Consider the following 18876-nt stretch of genomic DNA (forward strand, 5'->3'; position numbering starts at 1 on the left):
AGGGGGTAGAATATTTCCATATCTAAATCTTGGAAACTGGCTGTTGACTGTTAGGAGAGTGACTTTGTGAGGCCATTGCCTTGAGGCCAAACGTAACCAGGGGATTTTAGTTGGGCCAGAGACCAGGTGCTACTGTCCCAAGCTCTGGAAATGTCTCATGAGACTAAGTAGTCCATCACTCAAGTGTTCCAGGTGTTTTATAACTGTATATATGAGATGTATGTACATAGATGTGTGTGTCTCTCAGGAAGTAGGAAACTAGAAATGGAAAATGCTAAGACCTCAAAAACAAATCATAACTTTGAGCAAGGCTAAAAAATAGGTAAGGGACATATGCATACTGCAAATGAATTCCTGTAGAAATATGATCTTCCCTTGCCATCTAGAAGCTTGTTTTCTGGAGAAGTTCTAGAGGAATCAAATGAGATCTTTGTGAAGACTGAGTTGATTCCCATCATATTTCTCTGCCCAGCAGACAGAAGATATAGTATTTTAACATTTCCTCCCATCTGTTGCCTTCAAGAGGATTGCCCTGAGGACATCCCACACCAACCTGATGCTACTTGCATGATCCCTGGGATGGCTGTTTGGGGCCATCAGGTGGGATACTAGATTACAGTGGTTCTTCCTGCTACCTAGTTAATGAGCTTGACAGGCTCTTCGTCTCCCCCAATTCCTATGGAGAAAGCAACAGCCTGGAAAGCTTTGTCTAGTCACTGTAACCCAGTGGTCTCTTAGAACCTTGCTGGTCTCTGCTAGTCTAAACTTTGGTACTTGAGCTGAAATACAGCTTTGCTTTTAGTATTTTGTGGGACAGAGTGAGCACCCTAATCCAAGCACTGCCCACTGACTTCCACTGCAAAGGCTCCTTACCCAGCCATTACCCAGTACTCAGACAGAGCTGCGGGATGCCCTCCTCCCTGTGACTGTGATGTCTGATGGGACTGGGTCCAGCAACAAGTTGAATCAAATACTCAGTACAAGCCTTTGCTGTCCTCTGACACTGAGGCCTGAGGCTTTAAGTTTGAATACACATGTGAAGGGCTTCTGTTGTTTATATTTTTTAAAATGTAAACTTGATTATTTTATTGCTAATTTAAAAATAAATGACTATATTGATTGAAAAACAAAAAAAAAAAACAAGTGAATTATTCATCTTATGAGATCATTTATCCATCAGACTACTAAGTCCCTTGTTTATGAAAGCCTACATTTAGTGGAACTTCTACATGATAACATGGCAGTGACATGTGCCACACAAGCACAGGGACCTGAGTTTGGATGCCCAATACCCATGTAAATACCAAGTGTGGTGGTTCCTGCCTATAATCCCAGCACTAAGAAGGCAGAAACAAAGAATTCCTGGGACTCACTGGCTGACTAATCTAGCTAAATTGGCAAGCTCTAGGTTAGAGAAAGACTGTTTCAAAAGAAAATTCTGGGGCTAAGACATCACTGAGTCATCATTCAGTGGGCAGATAAAGGCACTTGCTTCCAAAGCCTATAGACATGAGTTGGATCTTCCCCAGAACCCATGTAAAGCCAGACTCCAAGTGACTCATGCATCTGAGATCCCAACATGCTTTCATCAATAAGAAAGACAAAAAAAGCTGGAAGCTCCTGGGCCAGCTAGACTGGTTTCCCAACAACAAAATAACAAGAAACCCTGTTTCAAAGAAAAGAGAAGAACTGAAGAGATGGGTCAGCAGTTAAAGGTGCTTCCTTACAAAGTCTGACAGCTTGGGTTTGACTCCCCAGTAACCACATACAGCCAGACGGACAATGTGGCCCATGTATCTGGAGCTCATTTGCAGTACCAAGAGGCCCTGGTGCATCCTCCCTCTCTCTCTCTCTCTCTCTCTCTTCTCACAAATTAAATTTTAAAAAATTTAAAAAATACAAAAAGAAAGTCGGGCATGTAGTGAATGCCTTTAATCCCAGCATTTGGGAGGGAGAGGTAGGAGGCTCACTGTGAGTTTGAAGGCAGACTTGAACAACAGAGTGAGTTCCAGGTTAGCCTGCAATAGAGTAAGACCCTACATCAAAAAAAAAAAAAAAAAAGTAGATGAAGTAATTAATTTAAATGGTATTTCTCAGACCGAATAATCTCTTGAGAGACAAAAATGCCAATGAGGGGCTGGAGATATGGTGTAAAGATTAAGGTGTATGCCTGCAAAGCCAAAGGACCTCAGTTCAATTCCCCAGGACCCATGTAAACCAGATGCACAAGGTGGCACATTCCTCTGGAGTTCATTTGCAGTAGCCAGAGACCCTGGTACACCCATTCTCTCTCTCTCTCTCTCTCCCTCTCCCTCTCTCTCTCTCTCCCTCCCTCCCTCTTTATCTCTAGCTGTCTCAAATATATAAATAAATAAATACAAGTCTTTTTTAAATACCAATGAGTATAACTATCAATGCAACATTTTTACTGCAGAATCACTTGAAGTAGCAGAAAAATGACAACCTAGATTAGTTTTTTTTATTAATTTGTTTATTTATGAGCAGAAAGAGAGAGAGAATGGACACACAGGGCCTCTAGCCACTGCAAACAAACTCCAGATGCATGTGCCACCATATGCATCTGGCTTACAAGGGTTCTGGGGAGTTGAACCTGGGTTCTTAGGCTTTGCAGATAAGCACTTTAACCACTAAGTCATCTCTCCAGCCCTAGAATAGTTTTTAATGGCCACTACCTAATACCTTAATAATAGCAATTTCATTAGATTTACACACAAAAAAAAATGGATCAAACCACTCAGTCCCATTTATGGAATTCCATTTTTTAATTGTTTTTATTTATTTGCAAACAGGGAGAGAGAAAGACAGACAGAATGGGGTGTGTCAAGGCCTCCAGCCACTGTAAACTAACTCCAGATACATGTGCCCCCTTGTGCATCTAGCTCTATGTGGGCACTGGGGAATTGAACTCAGGTCATTGTGCTTTGCAAGCAAGTTCCTTAATCACTAAGCCATCCCTCCAGCCCCATTCAGTCCCATTTAAACACTACATTTATCAAGAAAGCTAGTATTTTCTTTCCACTCCCTTCTTTTTATTGTTGTTTGTTTTGTTTCTATTTTTGTTAGTTTTTTGAGGTAGGGTGTCACTCTATCCCAGGCTGACTTGGAATTTACTGTGTAGTCCCTGGATAGCCTTGAACTCATGACAACCCTCCTACAAGTGCTGGGGTTAAAGGTGTGCACCACCATGCCCAGCTTCCACTCCCTTCTTTACACCCTATATTTTGACTTTATCCGCCCTAAACATTTTCAAATCTCTGAACTGTGTGTGAGGAAAAAATCCCTGGTACCCACAGAAGAAGCCTCATGTCCAAAACTTTTCATCACAAACTAATGGCTATGTCTATTTTCTCCACTCACCCCTGTTCTCTGTGGGTCCATCATTTCTCATTAGAACACACCTTCTTCACTAAGATAGCACCTTAAGAGTCCAGGATCTGAGTGTTAATTACATGACAAAAGCAGCCATATCTGATCATCCCAGTCACATATAACAAATGTTACATAACTGTCTGTCTTTTCCTGGAAAGGCATAGAAAATTCTCAACAGGTTTGCTCCCAGTTGATGGAATTGCAACTCATCCTTATTTTCTTCTTTCTGTTCTTGAATTTCCACATTTCAATGAATAACCATATTTTTATGTAATAAAAATAATTTATAAAATTTTTTATTTACTTTAGAGAGAAAAAGGGAGAGGAAGATAGAAGAATGGGCACCCCAGAGCTCCAGCCACTGCAAAGGAACTCCAGATGCATGTGCCACCTTGTGCATCTGGCTTACGTGGGTGCTGGGGAGTCAAATCTGGGTTCTTAGGCTTTTCAGGCACGTGCTGTAACTGCTAAGCCATTTCTCCAGCCCCCAAATAAATATCTTTTAAAAAGATATTCCTGCCGGGTGTGGTGACGCATGTCTTTAATCCCAGCACTCAGGAGGCAGAGGTAGGAGGATCGCCGTGAGTTCAAGGCTGCCCTGAGACTATACATAGTGAATTACAGGTCAGCCTGGGCCAGAGTGAGACTCTACCTAGAAAAAAAAAAATCCTTTCTACTCCCTTATACATGCAATATGAGTAAAGAAGAAACTTGGAACTGTAGTACTATTTTTAAAAATTACTTTGGGGCTGGAGAGACGGCTTATAAGGCACTTGCCTGCAAAGCCTAAGGACCCAGATTTGATTCCCCAGCACCCACATAAGCCAGATGCACAAAGTGGCTCACGTGTCTGGAGTTCCTTTGCAGTGGCTGGAGCCCTGGTATGCCCATTCTTCTCTGTCTGCCTCTTCCTCTCTCTCTCTCCCTCCCTCTAAAATTAATAAATAAAAAAGTTTTAGGGTATTTATTTGGCAGGGTGTGATAACACACACCTTTAATCTCAGCACTGGGGAAAAAGAGGTAGAAGGAGGATGCTGTGAATGCAAGGCCAGTCTGAGACTACATAGTGAATTCCAGCCTAGGTGAGAGTGAAACCCAACCTTAAAAAAACATAAAAAGGGTTGGAGAGATTGCTTAGCACTTAAGGCACTTGCTTGCAAAGCAAGTGGACCCAGGTTTGGTTTCCTAGTGCCCACATAAAGCCAGATGCACAAGGTGGTGCATGTGTCCGGAGTTTGTTTTCAGTGGCTAGAGGTCCTGGAGTGCCCATTCACTTTCTTCCTTTCTCTCTCTCTCTCTCTCTCTCTCTCTCTCTCTCTCTCTCTCAAATAAATAAAAATAAACTACTAAAAAGGAGAGACAAATAAAGAAGGGGAGGGGATACAGTGGAGAGTTGATTTTTGAATAAGAAAGAGGGGCAGGGAGAGAATTATTATGTATTATTGTCTATAATTATGGAAGTTTGAATTTTAAGTTTTAAAATAAGTAAAACCAAAAAAGATATGTTTATTTGAATGATGAAATGAAGAATAAAAATATGAAAATACAAAACACAAGAAATGATCCAAGAGAATGGTGAAACTACTCTATGCCTGGTCTATAAACTAATTTTTATTTATTTTGGGGGTGGCAGGGATTGGTTTCAAGGTAGGGTCTCACTCTAGCCCAGGCTGACCTGGAATTCACTGTGTAGTCTCACAGTGCCCTTGAATTCATGGCGATCCTCCTACCTCTGCCTTGTGAGTGCTGGAATTAAAGGATTGTGCCAGTATGCCCAGCAATGAATAATTTTAATATAACTTTTAAAGAAAAGATCCATTGGAGCAGCTTCTAAAACTTGAGAGATTGTTCAATGGACTGTTCTTTATCTGTGTTTGTCCCAGAGCCATGTGTAGAAAAGATAGATGCTGACATCCCCACAGAAGGAAGCCTTTCTCCAAGATAGGCTCTGAAGAAACTGAAAATATATGAGCTTATAAAATCAAGTTACTGCTACCCTAATTTAGGAACTTACTGAGAAATAAGTCTCTATAAGGTTATAACATAAGTAAAGATAATAGAAAGCATCTTGAGGAGATCACACAATAAAGAAGCCATATTTCTCTCATAATAGGAGAAATCACATTACACATAGCCTTTCTAGGAAGAGATGTATTGCATGCACCATGAACTTGAAGATGCTATGCCAAGGGGAGGTGAGTGTCCACAGAAGTTATCCTTTTGATTTAAAATCCTAATGCCTTGCCCTCCCTCAATTCCATATGGCATTATATTTCAGCAAATCTAACCTCTAAAGTGAGCTCATATCATACAGATAAAAACTATCTCAGCCTCATAATTGCAAACACCTGATTAACATAAAGTAATGTGAACACTGATAAACACCCCCAGAATCAGAATCACAATTCTGCACATAAATTATCACTTGCTGACAGTAAATAAACCCCAGAGACTGTTTTCTCTCCTGAAACACGGCTAAGTTGGATGATCTCTAAAAATGCTAAAACTGGTATGGCTTTGCGGCTGGTCACAACCAGTACTAAGGTACAAACAGCCTTTCTCTCAATGGATATTACTGAGGGACTCGCTCCCATGACCCACATTCTCTCAGATCACAAGAGCTTCCTCATTCTGCCAGGTCCTTCCTTACACATGACTACCCACCATTCTCCAACAATAATCACAATGGCATTTACCAAGCTCTTTCTCTGGGCTCAAGACCATGCTGGGCATCTCACATCGATTTTATTGTATCTTTTTAACCTAATTGTGGCAACCACTTTAGCAAACACAAAAAGATAGTACTTTCTCATTTTACAGGTCATGAGTGTGAGACATAGAAAGATAGTTTTTTTGTTGTTGTTGTTCACTCCATCCATAATTTCAATACTCATGAATCATTAAACTCCATGAATAAAGCTCACAAAGCCCACAACTATGACAGTACCAATAAAAGGAAGAATGAGTAACATTATAGTGTCTTCACTCTCTGCTCCAGTTCAGGATTCTTTTTCTTTTTTTAAGTATTTTTTGTTGTTTATTTATTTGAGAATGAAAGACAGAGAGAGAAAGAGTCAGATAGAGGGGAGAAAGAGAGAATGGGCACACCAGGGTCTTCAGCCACTGCAAACAAACTCCAGACGTATGCTCCCCCTTGTGCATCTGGCTAACATGGGTCCTGGGAAATCCGGCCTCAAACCAGGGTCCTTCGGCTTCACAGGCAAGTGCTTAACCGCTGAGCCATCTCTCCAGCCCCAGTTCAGGATTCATAAACCACAATTCCCTAAGTAATGCCAGACACCGAGAGGGGGTGGGTAAAGCTGCTTTGGGAAGAAAAGGATTCTTTTAATTGCCTCCCTGAAGTGTTTCATGACAATTAGATTTTGAGTATGATGTGTCTACCCCAATCAAAGACATGGTTCCTGCATTCCTAAACATTACTAATTAATAGGTACCACCAACTTTTGGTCACAAGGACTTTCTTCCCTCAATGTTCAATTTTATTAAAACCCATGTGGGGGGAGGCTTAGGAAATGGGTCAGTGGATAAAGTACTCACCCTTCATGCCCAAGTACCTGAGTTCAGTGCTCTCCACATGCCATATAAAAATTCAGAAGCTGTGGCAGGTTTCTGTAATCCCAGTGTGCTGACAGTTACATGAGAGATGAGTGAGGAGAATTTCGAGAAGCACAGCGAATAACAACAGCAGAGTGAGATCCAGAGAGAAAAGCCTGCCTTGAATGAGGTGGAAAGGCAGTGAGCAATCCAAAACGTTATCTTCCAACCCCCACGTGCATACCATAACATGTTTATCTGTGTGTGCGCACACACACACACGCACAGAAACACATACATACACAGACAGAAAGACATACACATAGGGAGAGAGACACACATATATGCACACAGAGAGAGATGCCTTATAAATGTTATGAAACTTACAAAAACTATGAAAAACATTATGGTTATAAAGAGTAATAAAAAAAAAAAAAGGCTGGGCTGGAGAGATGGCTTAGCAGTTAAGCGCTTGCCTGTGAAGCCTAAGGACCCCGGTTCGAGGCTCGGTTCCCCAGGTCCCAGTTAGCCAGATGCACAAGGGGGAGCACGCGTCTGGAGTTCGTTTGCAGTGGCTGGAAGCCCTGGCGCACCCATTCTCTCTCTCTCCCTCTATCTGTCTTTCTCTCTATGTCTGTCGCTCTCAAATAAATAAATAAAAAATGAACAAAAAAAAAAATTAAAAAAAAAAAGGCTTTCTACCCTTGCTCAGGCTATTAACTGTTTATTCTCTGTAAGCCTCAATTCCCTTCACTGGCAAAATAATCAAACGTGTTTCAGGTTTTTATAATAAGTATAAAATAAAATAATCTCTGAGAAATGCTTAAAATGGTAAGTCTTAAAATAAATATCAGATATACTAGCTGGAGAGATGTCTTAGTGGTTAAGGCCCTTGCCTAAAAAGTTTAATGATCCGAGTTTGATTCCCTAGTACCCACATAAATCCAGATGCACAAAGTGGTGCATGGGTCTGGAGTTCATTTGCAGTAGCTGGAGGCCCTGATGCACCCATTCTTTCTGTCCCTCTTTTCTTGCCTCTCTCTCTCTCTCTCTTTCTGCCTGTAAATAAATAAATCTTAAAAAAAAAAAAAGAATGATTGTACAATACTTAAATACAAAACAAGTAAAAATAAATATCACATACAAAGAGGAATTTAGGTAACAAAAGATAATCTTGGAGAAAATAGACAGACAGATGTAGATAAGTGATAGGCACATATGTAGAACTCAGCCTAAACATACGGCGCTCAAATCTTAAGGTAAACATGGAATATCATTAAATGCCATAGCACCAATCCAACTACAACAAATGCCATCCTTGCCTCTTTCCAATAAATTTGAGAAAATTCATTAAAAATTACGTAAGCAGAAAGCGGCCACGCCAGAAGCCAGGAACACCAATTTTTTTAAACTGCAAAGCCTCTGGCGTCATCTAGTGGCCATAATCAGCATAGCAGTCCACAGCAAAATGAAAACTGAAAGTCATCTTTCCAAAGAAATCCTCAGTAACTATGTGATGAGAAGTTTCCTTGATTGGTACCTTGAAGAAGAATCCCAGCCTAACTCAGATGGAAATAGTCCATAAAGCTTTCTGTTTCCCACGAACATATACCCATGCTTTTCTTAATTTAATTACACTATTCTTTTAAAATTGAACAGGTAGAAACAATGGTTTTTATTGATAACTTTAATATATGAGCATACAGTAATTTCATCATGTTTCATTCACGTTTTCCTTTTATCCCTCTCTCCCTGGCCCCCATCCCCTGAGGACCCTCCTCTTGCAAGGTAGTCTCTCCTTTATATTATTGTCTCATTCTTTACACCCTCCTCTGTCCTCTATGTCGAAATGATGAGCTCCGAACACCACTGGTCTTGTGGGGGTATCAGTAACCACTGTGGGGTCATGAATTCACCAGTCAGTTCATGTTAGGAAGACAGTGTCTCTATGCACATTGTAGTACTTCTTACATTCGTTCAGTCCCCTCTTCCACAATGTTCCCTGACCCTTCGAGGGTGTGGTAGAAATCTTTAATGCTGAGCCTCTTATTTTCTATTTTGATGAGTTTTGAGATCTCTTCAGTGTCTTCTACCATCTCATAGAGGTGGTTCTCTGTATAGCAGTGAGTGAAGCACTCATATGCCTTCCCTAACTGGAGCCCTGGAAGGTAGGTTAGCGATGACTCATCCAGTGCTGAGCCTTGGGAATTCTTTTTTCATTTTGATGAGACTTGGAACTCCTCAGTATTTGCCACCAGATGTCAAAAGAAGGTTCTTTAACCAAAAGTGAGGTCAGCATTAATCAAAGGGCTTGAACATACACACTTAGAAAGTTTTTTTGATCAGCAAAAAGTCTCCATTTAGCAAAAAACACAGTGAAGATTTCCTTTCAGTGTCTCTGACCTTCTGACTTGGTTCTTAGAACTAAGCATGAATTCCCTCCCATTGAGCAGGCCTCATATTCAAGCAGAGACCAGTTGATTACCCCCATAACTTATATGACACTGTTGCACCCATGGGTACATCTTGCCTGCTGGTTGATTTTGCAGCTTGCCAGATCCACTGCTTGTACAAGCTGTAGATGAGTTTTCTCCCCCAGCAGCTTGCAGAACACCTTCCAGCACTATCACTGTTATCCAACAAGGAGATGGCTTCCATCTCAGCTGCAGCTTGATTTCTCAGTGCCCTGTGACTATGACTGCCTGCAATAGGCTCTTTACCATATCATTACAGTGGGTAAGGATGTTCTTATGTCCCTTCAGTGCTGAGGCCCTCTAATTTTCTGCTTCATTGGGACTTTTTTGTTATTTATTTATTTGCAAGCAAAAAGAGAGAAGAAATATGAATGTGTCGGGCACTGCCAGGCACAGGTTGGAACCTTCAGGAGAGGGGCCTGAGCTGCCAGGCATGGCTAAAGACCCTCAGGCTGCAGGAGGCCACTCCCTCTCAAGCCTGGCACACCTGAACTTAGGCTCTGCCCATAGCCCTGTAACCTTTGGCTAGTTGCCAAGGAAACTCCTTATCAGCCTTCACATAGCCCATCCCCCTGAGACCCTAGATCACTAGACACTCCCCCCCCAACCATTGCCTACATGTGGGAATGAATGTCCCCATATGCTAATTAGGCATCAGAAATGAAGTTGGTACATCCAATTTCCTGAGGACCCTTGCCCCTGCCCTCAGCCTGACAATAAAAGGAGAGCTGTCCAACTATCTCCCGGGAGTGATTCTCTCCTCATGCGCTCACCCAGCCCAGTTGCCTAGGAGCCTTAAGGGGACCGTGGCCAGCCCCTGGAGCAAGAACCCAGGAACCCACAGCTGGCACCTGAACAGAGACCCTATGAGATGGACAGGGTAAGGTGAGTGCTCTCCCAGAGGGACTGGGAGACATCAGCGCATGCGGCCTTGCCTCCAGATTTTTGAGGGCTGGCAGGTTTCTCTGTTTCCTCCTTTATTTTCAGTTCATGTCATCACGTGGGACTAGACATGTCAAACTGGCAACTGATGTCTCTTGGCCGAGGACACACCTCAGTTGGTACTGACTGAAGGCCAGCATCCTCTGCCTGGACCCAGACAGCCTGTTGGGTGTTGGCAAAAAACCCTCTATCTATTTCTCTTTCCTCCATCAGATGGAAGCTAATTTTCTCTTTTTTCTCCTTTACTTTAGTATTGCCTCCCAGCAAAAGGAATCACAGATTCATAGATTATGGGCTCTTCTGAAAGTTAAAGGAATTAAACTCTCCCAGAGGGAGGCCCGCTCCTTTTGGGAAGTCCTCCAGGTGGCCTCCTGGATTTCTGGGCATCCACATGGCCCAGACATGTGGACCTACATAGCTTATCTGGCTAGGAAATGAAAAGTTCAGGAAGGAAATTTCCCCTGCCTTTAAGCAGCAAAACTGTAGGCCAGCTTTGCAAGTGTTCCAAAGCTGCTCCAGTCAGAGTCAGGCAGCAGACTCACACGTGCCCAGACAACGGCGCCTTGGCCAGTGCAGGCGCATGTCTGCCTCCTTCTCCAGTGGCCCAGGCAGGCCCAGGATGCCCTCCCCTCCTTTCGGGTGGCTGAACTCGGACTCCTGCAGTCGTCTCCGCCAGTCTCAACCATTACACGTGTACTAGACCTGACCCCGGGTGAGTGCCTGGGAGCTGGGTGGGCTGATCTAAGGTGTACGCAAGCCCTGCCCAGCTGACACAGGCCTGCATCAAGAAGCAGCAAGAAAAAAGAAAAGGTCATGTTTAATTAAAGCCTATGATAAACTAAAGTTTTACATAAACAATGCCATACTTTGTTACATGTTATCATAAATATAGTTACTGACTTTATGTTCTAGGTCAACTTCAACTTACATAGAGGATTATGGAAGACAAAGATTTCTCTGAAGTAGTGATTTATAATTTGTCAGGTATTTAAAAAAAAAAAGATTGTTACTTAAAAGGAGGAGGCAATTGACCTGACTTCTAGGCCAACCTGCCTCAAGATAGCAACAAAATTTGCCTTAGTTACTCCTAATAAAATCATTTCCAAATGTGTTAGTGGTATTAATGATGTAAAATTGTCTTTAGACTACTTGCTTGTCAGTAATAGGATTAATCAATTTGGTGTAGTTTTTCTTTTTTTTTTTTAATTTCCATGTTTTGATATGTATTTTTTATTTCCCTGCAGTTTTCACTTATCAAGAACAATAACAGGAAAAGTTGTCTGAACTAGTGCATAAACAAACATTCTGAAACACCACTACACATATCTAATTTACAAGAACCGTATAAAAAAAGTCACTAAAACACTACACTATGAGGGTGTCCAATACTTACAGTCAGACTTTTTCCAACCTGTTACTTGCCTTGTAGCCACAGGAAAACTCTCCAAAATTGAAAAGACAATCTTGCCACAACCCTCCCCCCTCCCAACACCTGGGATGGCTCGATATATAGACTTCCAATAATTATTGCAATGATACAATGCAATACAGACCTGGTAAATATCTTATGTGGTGAGTTACAGTTTTAAAGCCAGTTAAAATATGCAGTCTTCAGATAAAATGTAATCCTTGAAAATTTTTCTTATCTGCACAGTTTAAATGTGCTAGATGCATAATTTTCCTAGTCTGTTTTTTCTGTGTAATTATTTTTTATAAACTGGTATTATAAATAGAAATATACATTCAAAATATATGGAAAAGTGAGTTACTACATTAAATTTGCATGTATCGATCCATCTCTTTCCCCTGCACAGTAATAGAAAATACTATTTTGCCTTGAACTTCATATTTGACAGTGAAATGCCACTAAAGTATTTACCAAAAAGTCCATCTAGTCAAATTGTGAAACAAAATGAACCAAGTGAAAACTTTACAGTTCCTTTAGAAAAAAATTACAAGAATTTCATTTCCTAGCTATGAATCTTTAACTTTTTAGACACAAAGTTGGATTTATTTTTACAAGATACAAAATGTAAACATGGAAAAATAAATAGTTAAAACAAGTGATGCAGGATCCCATTTCATGCTCATGATCCCATTAAAGAATTATTTTTTAAAATCCATTCAGTTGCAAATTCAAGTGCAAAAGCATGATGATGAATATCTACTATTCAAGTAACAGAAATAATATTGATGATACAAATAAACTATTTTACAAGGTAGTGATTTTCCCAATTTTACAAAATATACATCATATATCAATTTAACATCTGATACACTGTAGTCCATTTAGGTCCATTGGTATGCTCTGTGATCCACAGAGTGTCGTCTTTGCATTCAGTTGGAATATGAATGACTGCACACCATCCACACAGGTCAAAGCCACGTGTTTTGGGTTATGTCACTTCCATAGCTACTGTTGTCTCTGCTATTCCATTTAAACCCAATCTTTCTGGTTCATGTTTCTCTCTGGCTATGCTGCTAATGGCACTGCTGGGAGTAACCTTTGGCACTCTGTCCATACTGGCAGCAACTGTGGCAAGTTTTAAGGCTGTTGGCGATGGTGCTGAAGTCCGTGTATTGATATGCACATTGACAGGAGAAACAACACTGACATTATTGAGGTGCACGGCATTAGTCAGGCAGGAATTGTTCATGGGAAGTGTTTGAGGACTGCTGGTGGTTTGTAGTGGTGTGGCCAACTGTCCTTACAAGTTGCACAGCTGAAATCCCTGGGCTGGATGATAAAGCCATATTGGTGGAGTACAATGTTTTCGAGGTTCCTGAAGGCTGGACAACGCCATTTATGTTGCTGTGGCTGGTGTTCTGTTCCTTGGCTCCCTCACTGCGGCTTGGAACAGGGGCACTGACCACTGCAGATGCAGCAAAGTGGGCACTGGCCGAGTGGAGGGTTTTAGACATACAGTCAGAGGTGCTTGAGCCCTGTGCTTTTGGATGTGTCTGTTGCAAGGAATGCTGAGATTGCTGTTTCTGCTGAAGCTGAGCAAGCTGCTGCCTTTGCATTTGAACTAACTGCTGTTGATGTGTCTGGAACTGCTCTTCTGTGATGCCCCCTGTTACTGATATGCCATTCTTGCTGGTGTTCAATAAAGCTACAGATGCTGCAGAAACTCTTTTATTGTTCCCAGTCTGCCCTGGTTTTCTTGAGGTACATTCTTCATTATCAATGTTCTGTACATTTAGTAGCCTTGGCTGAAAACACTGTAGTCGACATGATCTGATATTGCTTAATATTTCAGAAAGGGACAGTCTATTTTCACAAGGTTTACTGGAAGCATTGGTCCGAGAAAAATTAGAAGAAAAGTCTATAGTTTGGGAAGAGCTTGAAAAACTATTCAGCATTTCAGGGTCTATCTGTTTGAAGATTGGGTCATGTTCTGTGGGTATTCGGTCCATGATGAACCTTCCACCTCTGCCAATCCACCGCCTTGCAAATCCTATACACCTTCTTGGGACTGTAGGTGTTGTAAGGCACTGCCTATACCTCAATTTATCTAAATCTGCCAATTCTGAATTTTCACAAACATGGTTAGCTTGGTCCAAACGAGGAGCATAATACTGGCATCCTGCCTGCCTTCGAAAAGCACAGGGGCCATCAGGATCATTTTCTTCTTCAGCCTCTGATACTGGGGATGGGACCTGTGGAAATTCATCTTCATCTGAGCTGTGAAAGTCATATTGCTTAATGTCACTCTTATTGACCACAGGCAATGTCTCCGGAGTGGGCTGCTGAGGTGTTACTAAAGGCTCTGCTTTAGGCTTCTTTGGGTACTTCTTCTTTTGAGGGACCACATCAGAAGCCTCTTCTTTCAAAGACAAATGATGAGGGTGCTTAGTCTTGCATTCTTGACCTTTGTGATGACTTCCGTTATGAAGAGCTGCTGGAGTGGCATATAGTTCTTTTTCTGATCGACTGACTTTCACTTCATTAAGGATTTCACCTCCATAGTCTCCCAAATGATATCTTTTTTCCACAACTTCTAAGGTTAAGTGCAATAATTCTCGTTTCATTTTTTCTCGTCTCTTAATCATTTCCAAAATTGTTATGGCTCTACTAAATTCTCGTCTTAGTTTCAACATTTTTTCATAAGAGGCTTCATCATTCTTACGATTCTTTCGGGTCTGCATTTTCTCTGTTCTTCTCCGAAAGGCAACGTAAGGGTCGTTGTTTGTAGAGCCATCTCTTTTCTCTTGTTTAATTTGAGGAATGAGGGATGGCCCCCTGCAGTTTTTACGTTTTCTTACCCAATAGTCATAAACAGCTTTAATAAGGTAATCGTCTTCATTTAGCAGTAGTTTTGCTTCTTGAAGTGTTACAAGCTGATTGGAACTTGCTTTTTCAAGTCTGTCAATCATAATTTCAAGTTGCAAAGGCTTAATTTCCATCTTTCTGTTAAGTCTATTTCATAATGTTTCATCTTCTGAATCCATATCATAATCTGGTTGCTCGTTGTCTAGATTAAAGGGCTGAATATGAATGAACTGCTTGGGCTGTTTAAATTCTCCTTTGTACAAGCGGTTGTAGTAGTTGACATTGCTCTCTGCCTCAGGAACTGGAATGACCATGCTCTCCTTTTTTTCTCTAAATACTTGCTGTGCTGAAATAGCTCGCTGCAAATGATGTTCCGATTCCTCCTCCTTCTCCATCCCAGTGGGCATCTGGGGCACGGCCCGGTTGATGGAGACGCAGTCGTTGAGATCAGGCATGTCCCTGCCGCGGTAGATGGGCAGCGGTGTGGCGGCGTCCAGCGCCCGCTCGGAAGCAGAGTTTACTCAGTGTCTCCGCCTCACAGGAACAGCCCTGGCGGCCGGCGGGCGGGCAGGCGGGGGAGGGGGGAGGACTCCCGCCGCCTCCTCCGCCTCCTTCCTCAGTGCAGCGCCACGGCCCGCTGCTCCTGCTCCCCCTCCTCCTTCCCCTTCCCCTCCCCCTCCCCCTCCTCCTCCTCCTCCTCCCCCCTCCTCCTCCCTGCCCCCAGCCACAGCATGGGCGCCCACCCCGCCAGAAAACAGCCCCCCCGCAGCCCCGGCCACTTCCACACACTAGATCCACCGCTCACCGTGGGATCCCTGCGCCATGGCCAACATGGCGACATTACCACAGCGGCGGAGCGATCCTGGCAGCCCCTGGTGTAGTTTTTCTTAATAACCTTGCAAGAAAGATGGTTAGTAATGAGGTGAAATGAGTTGATTGAAGGAACTGGGAAGGAATTTTTCAATGTTGGGACAGAAAATGCTCATTAAAAATGCTTTCTGACCTAGCTACAGATGATTGGGCTTCTGCATGAGAAGGAAAATACTTGGTAGCAGAGGCCAGTAAGTTAAAAAGGAGACATAAAGGGAAGAGAAAGGAAGGGAGGAGGGTACTTAATAGGTTGATATTGTATATATATATATATATATATATATATATATACAATGATTGTAATGGGGAGGTAATATGATGGAGAATGTAATTTCAAAGGGGAAAGGGTGGGGGTGGGGAGGGAGGGAATTACCATGGGATATTTTTTTATAATCATGGAAAATGTTAATAAAAAAATTTTTTAAATGCTTTCTGAGTGGTACTTAGAATGTTAAAGTATGTGGATAAAGATGTGCGTGTGTAGGAAAGAATTTCAGGCTAAACCTAAACACCATGCATAAAGTTAGAGATTTTTCAACTGTTTACAAGCTCTTAAGGAATAAAAAACTAATTTTCAGGCTAAAATATGTTGTGATCGCTTGCATAAGCTTTATCAAATTTAAGTCATGGGGGGCTGGAGAGATGGCTTAGCAGTTAAGTGCTTGCCTGTGAAGCCTGAGGACCCTGGTTCGAGGCTTGATTCCCCAAGACCCATGTTAGCCAGATGCACAAGGGGACGACGCAAGCATCTGGAGTTTGTTTGCAGTGGCTAGAGGCCCTGGCATGCCCATTCTCTCTCTCTATCTACCTCTTTCTCTCTCTGTCTGTCACTCTCAAATAAGTAAAATAAACAAAAAAAATTAATTAAAACATATAATTGGTTTTAGTTTGTCAGAGACCATGACCTGGCTGCCCTAAGGACAAAAGAGAACAAGCCGCTCTCATGCAGCCCCTCCCCCGAGAACAAACAGCTGCTCTGGGAGACGGCACAAGAGAGATTCCGAGAAGATGTTCCAGAATATTACGGCCAGGTGGCCCTACTTCCTCCTTCCTTGTACCCCTTTCCCCTTTATCCCCTCCTTATTGCCCTGCCTGCTGGTTGATTATAAAAGAGCTAAAAAATCCAACATTGAACGAGACCTTGACAAATCCTCCGCTTGGTCTCCTTCTTCTTTCCTGCCCGTTCTTTCAGGTTGCAGCCCTCCTTGACCACCCCATGTTAGATTGGTCCCATGGGTCGGGGGCAATTGGCACCCAATGTGGGGCTCAAGGCACGGGTCTCGACCAGACGACAGACCGCATTGGAAATCTCCTCGGGACGCCGAGAGACATTTTGAAGAGTGCCTGCCATTTCGTCACTCACGATTTCGGCTACGGCTCACTGTAAGTCAGGATCCTTATTCTTTATTCTCATCCGATTTTTTAGAATGGGCCATAAGCTTACTAAGGAAGCTCTCTTTCTTAAAGATTTAAAGAGCTCCCTCGGGGAAAGAGGGGTAAGAGTTAAGAAAAAGGACCTTATTAAATTCTTTATCTTTATTGACAAGGTCTGCCCATGGTTCATTATTTCTGGTCCCGATATCCATCCTGGAAAATGGCAGAAGGTCGGCAAAGATTTAAATTGCCACCTCCCAGAAGAGGGGCCCAATTCTGTCCCCTCCACAGTCTTTTCTTACTGGGGACTAATAAGAGACATAGTGGAGGAAGCACACTCAGACCCTGATAAACAACAACTCCTTTCTGTCGCAGAATACTGCCTCCATCCTCTTTCACATAGCGCTTCTTTAGTTTCACTTTCCTCTCCTCCTGAAATATCCCCTTGCCCGTCGGTCATTATCGATATAGGTTCTAACTCCAATAACTCTGGTGCTCCCCAAGCAGTAGAAAGGTTGTACCCGCCCTTGCCCAAGCTCGCTCCCCCCGAGACTGCTTCTCAATGTACACCCCTCATTAACCCGGTTTTTTCAAAAAATTGTGATCTCGAGCCTCTTGATCCAGGTGATGCTACCTCTCTTGAGGAGGAGGCTGCTAAATACCATAATCCCAACTGGCCTCCCGCTGCATCGCCCCCCCCTTCAGACCGCCCCCTTACCCCTCCCAGCTTTGTGCATCCACTCTATTACCCACTCTGCTACCTTCAGGGGTTCACCCCTCTACCCTTAGTGGTGCCAAAGAACATCTCACTAAACAGATAACTGAATTACGGGATGTGCTTAAGCTTCAAAAAGAGTTTGCTCAATTATCTACAGATTTAAGCTCTTTACAAGCTTCAATTAATGAGACCATACTTAAACCCCCCAAAAAAGTCTTATACTGTCTCTGATCCAAAACCGCTAAATTCAGAATGTGGACATGATTCTTCTAGAAAAGGGTGGTGTAATCCACTCAATATCAGCTTTACGCCAGAAGGCAAAAGACAGGATTGGACCAACAGAGGCTTTGAGTGGGGCCTTAGGTTATATGCCTACGGGACAGACCCTGGCCTTACTTTTAAAATTAAACTTCTTAAAACACCCCTTCAGTTCCCTAAGGTTGCAATAGGACCAAATCCCGTTCTTCCTCAACCCCCTCCCAACCAAGAAAAGAAAGAAATCCCTCCTTCTCCCCCAACCCCACAAGCTGTCTCCGGCATCACCCTGTTCCAACCTACCTTACCACTAGGGTTGCCTTCATCAGCAGACCTTATTCTGACCATGGTTAATGCCTCTATAGAGGCCATACATCAGACCAATGTATCTGAATTTCAGGAATGCTGGGTATGTTATTCACCTCGGCCCCCTTTTTATGAAGGGATAGCCTTATGCAGAATTAACGGTGACCAATGACACCATGGCATTACGGTGGCAACGGCAAGATGGGGTTGGCCTCACGGTCGCCCAGGTATCTGGGTGTGGGGTGTGCTTCCTGGGTCCGTCCATGCTTCCCCCTATAGAGCTTCAAACAACCTGCAATCTCACTCATGTTGTTAACTCTAGCTTTCTCTATATTGTTGCCCCTGCTGGCACTTACTTCGCATGCTTTACTGGTCTCACTCCTACATTGTAACTTCCACCTTCTTAGCTCACAAAGATTATTGTGTCCTTGTACAACTCTTCCCCAAGCTAACAATACATTCCAAAGATGAGTTCCTCCATTTTGGGGAGGGAGGAACATCTCCATCACGTGCCAAACGAGAGCCTATCACTGCCATCACTCTTGCTGTTATCCTGGGGTTGGGTGCCGCCGGAGCAGGCACAGGCATCGCTTCATTAGTCACCTCCCAACAACAATATACAACTCTCTTTGGCAGTAGATAAGGACTTACAGGAATTACAAAAGGGTCTTCAAGACTTAAAGGACTCTATGGTATCTTTGTCTGAAGTAGTCCTCCAA

General features: G+C 42.7%; 1 protein-coding gene across 1 annotated transcript; it reads right to left on the reverse strand.

Annotated features, from left to right (window-relative positions):
- Nucleotides 1-12410: 12410 nt before the first annotated feature.
- On the reverse strand, nt 12411-15138 carry LOC123464024 (enhancer of polycomb homolog 2-like). Its single transcript, XM_045160405.1, is given in 2 exon segments — nt 12411-13040; nt 13042-15138. Coding segments are annotated over 2 exon segments (2331 nt in total). The 5' UTR covers nt 15090-15138; the 3' UTR covers nt 12411-12757.
- Between the last annotated feature and the right edge of the window lie 3738 nt (nt 15139-18876).

The sequence above is a fragment of the Jaculus jaculus genome, chromosome 10 (assembly GCF_020740685.1).
Source record: "Jaculus jaculus isolate mJacJac1 chromosome 10, mJacJac1.mat.Y.cur, whole genome shotgun sequence".
Lineage (NCBI taxonomy): Eukaryota > Metazoa > Chordata > Mammalia > Rodentia > Dipodidae > Jaculus > Jaculus jaculus.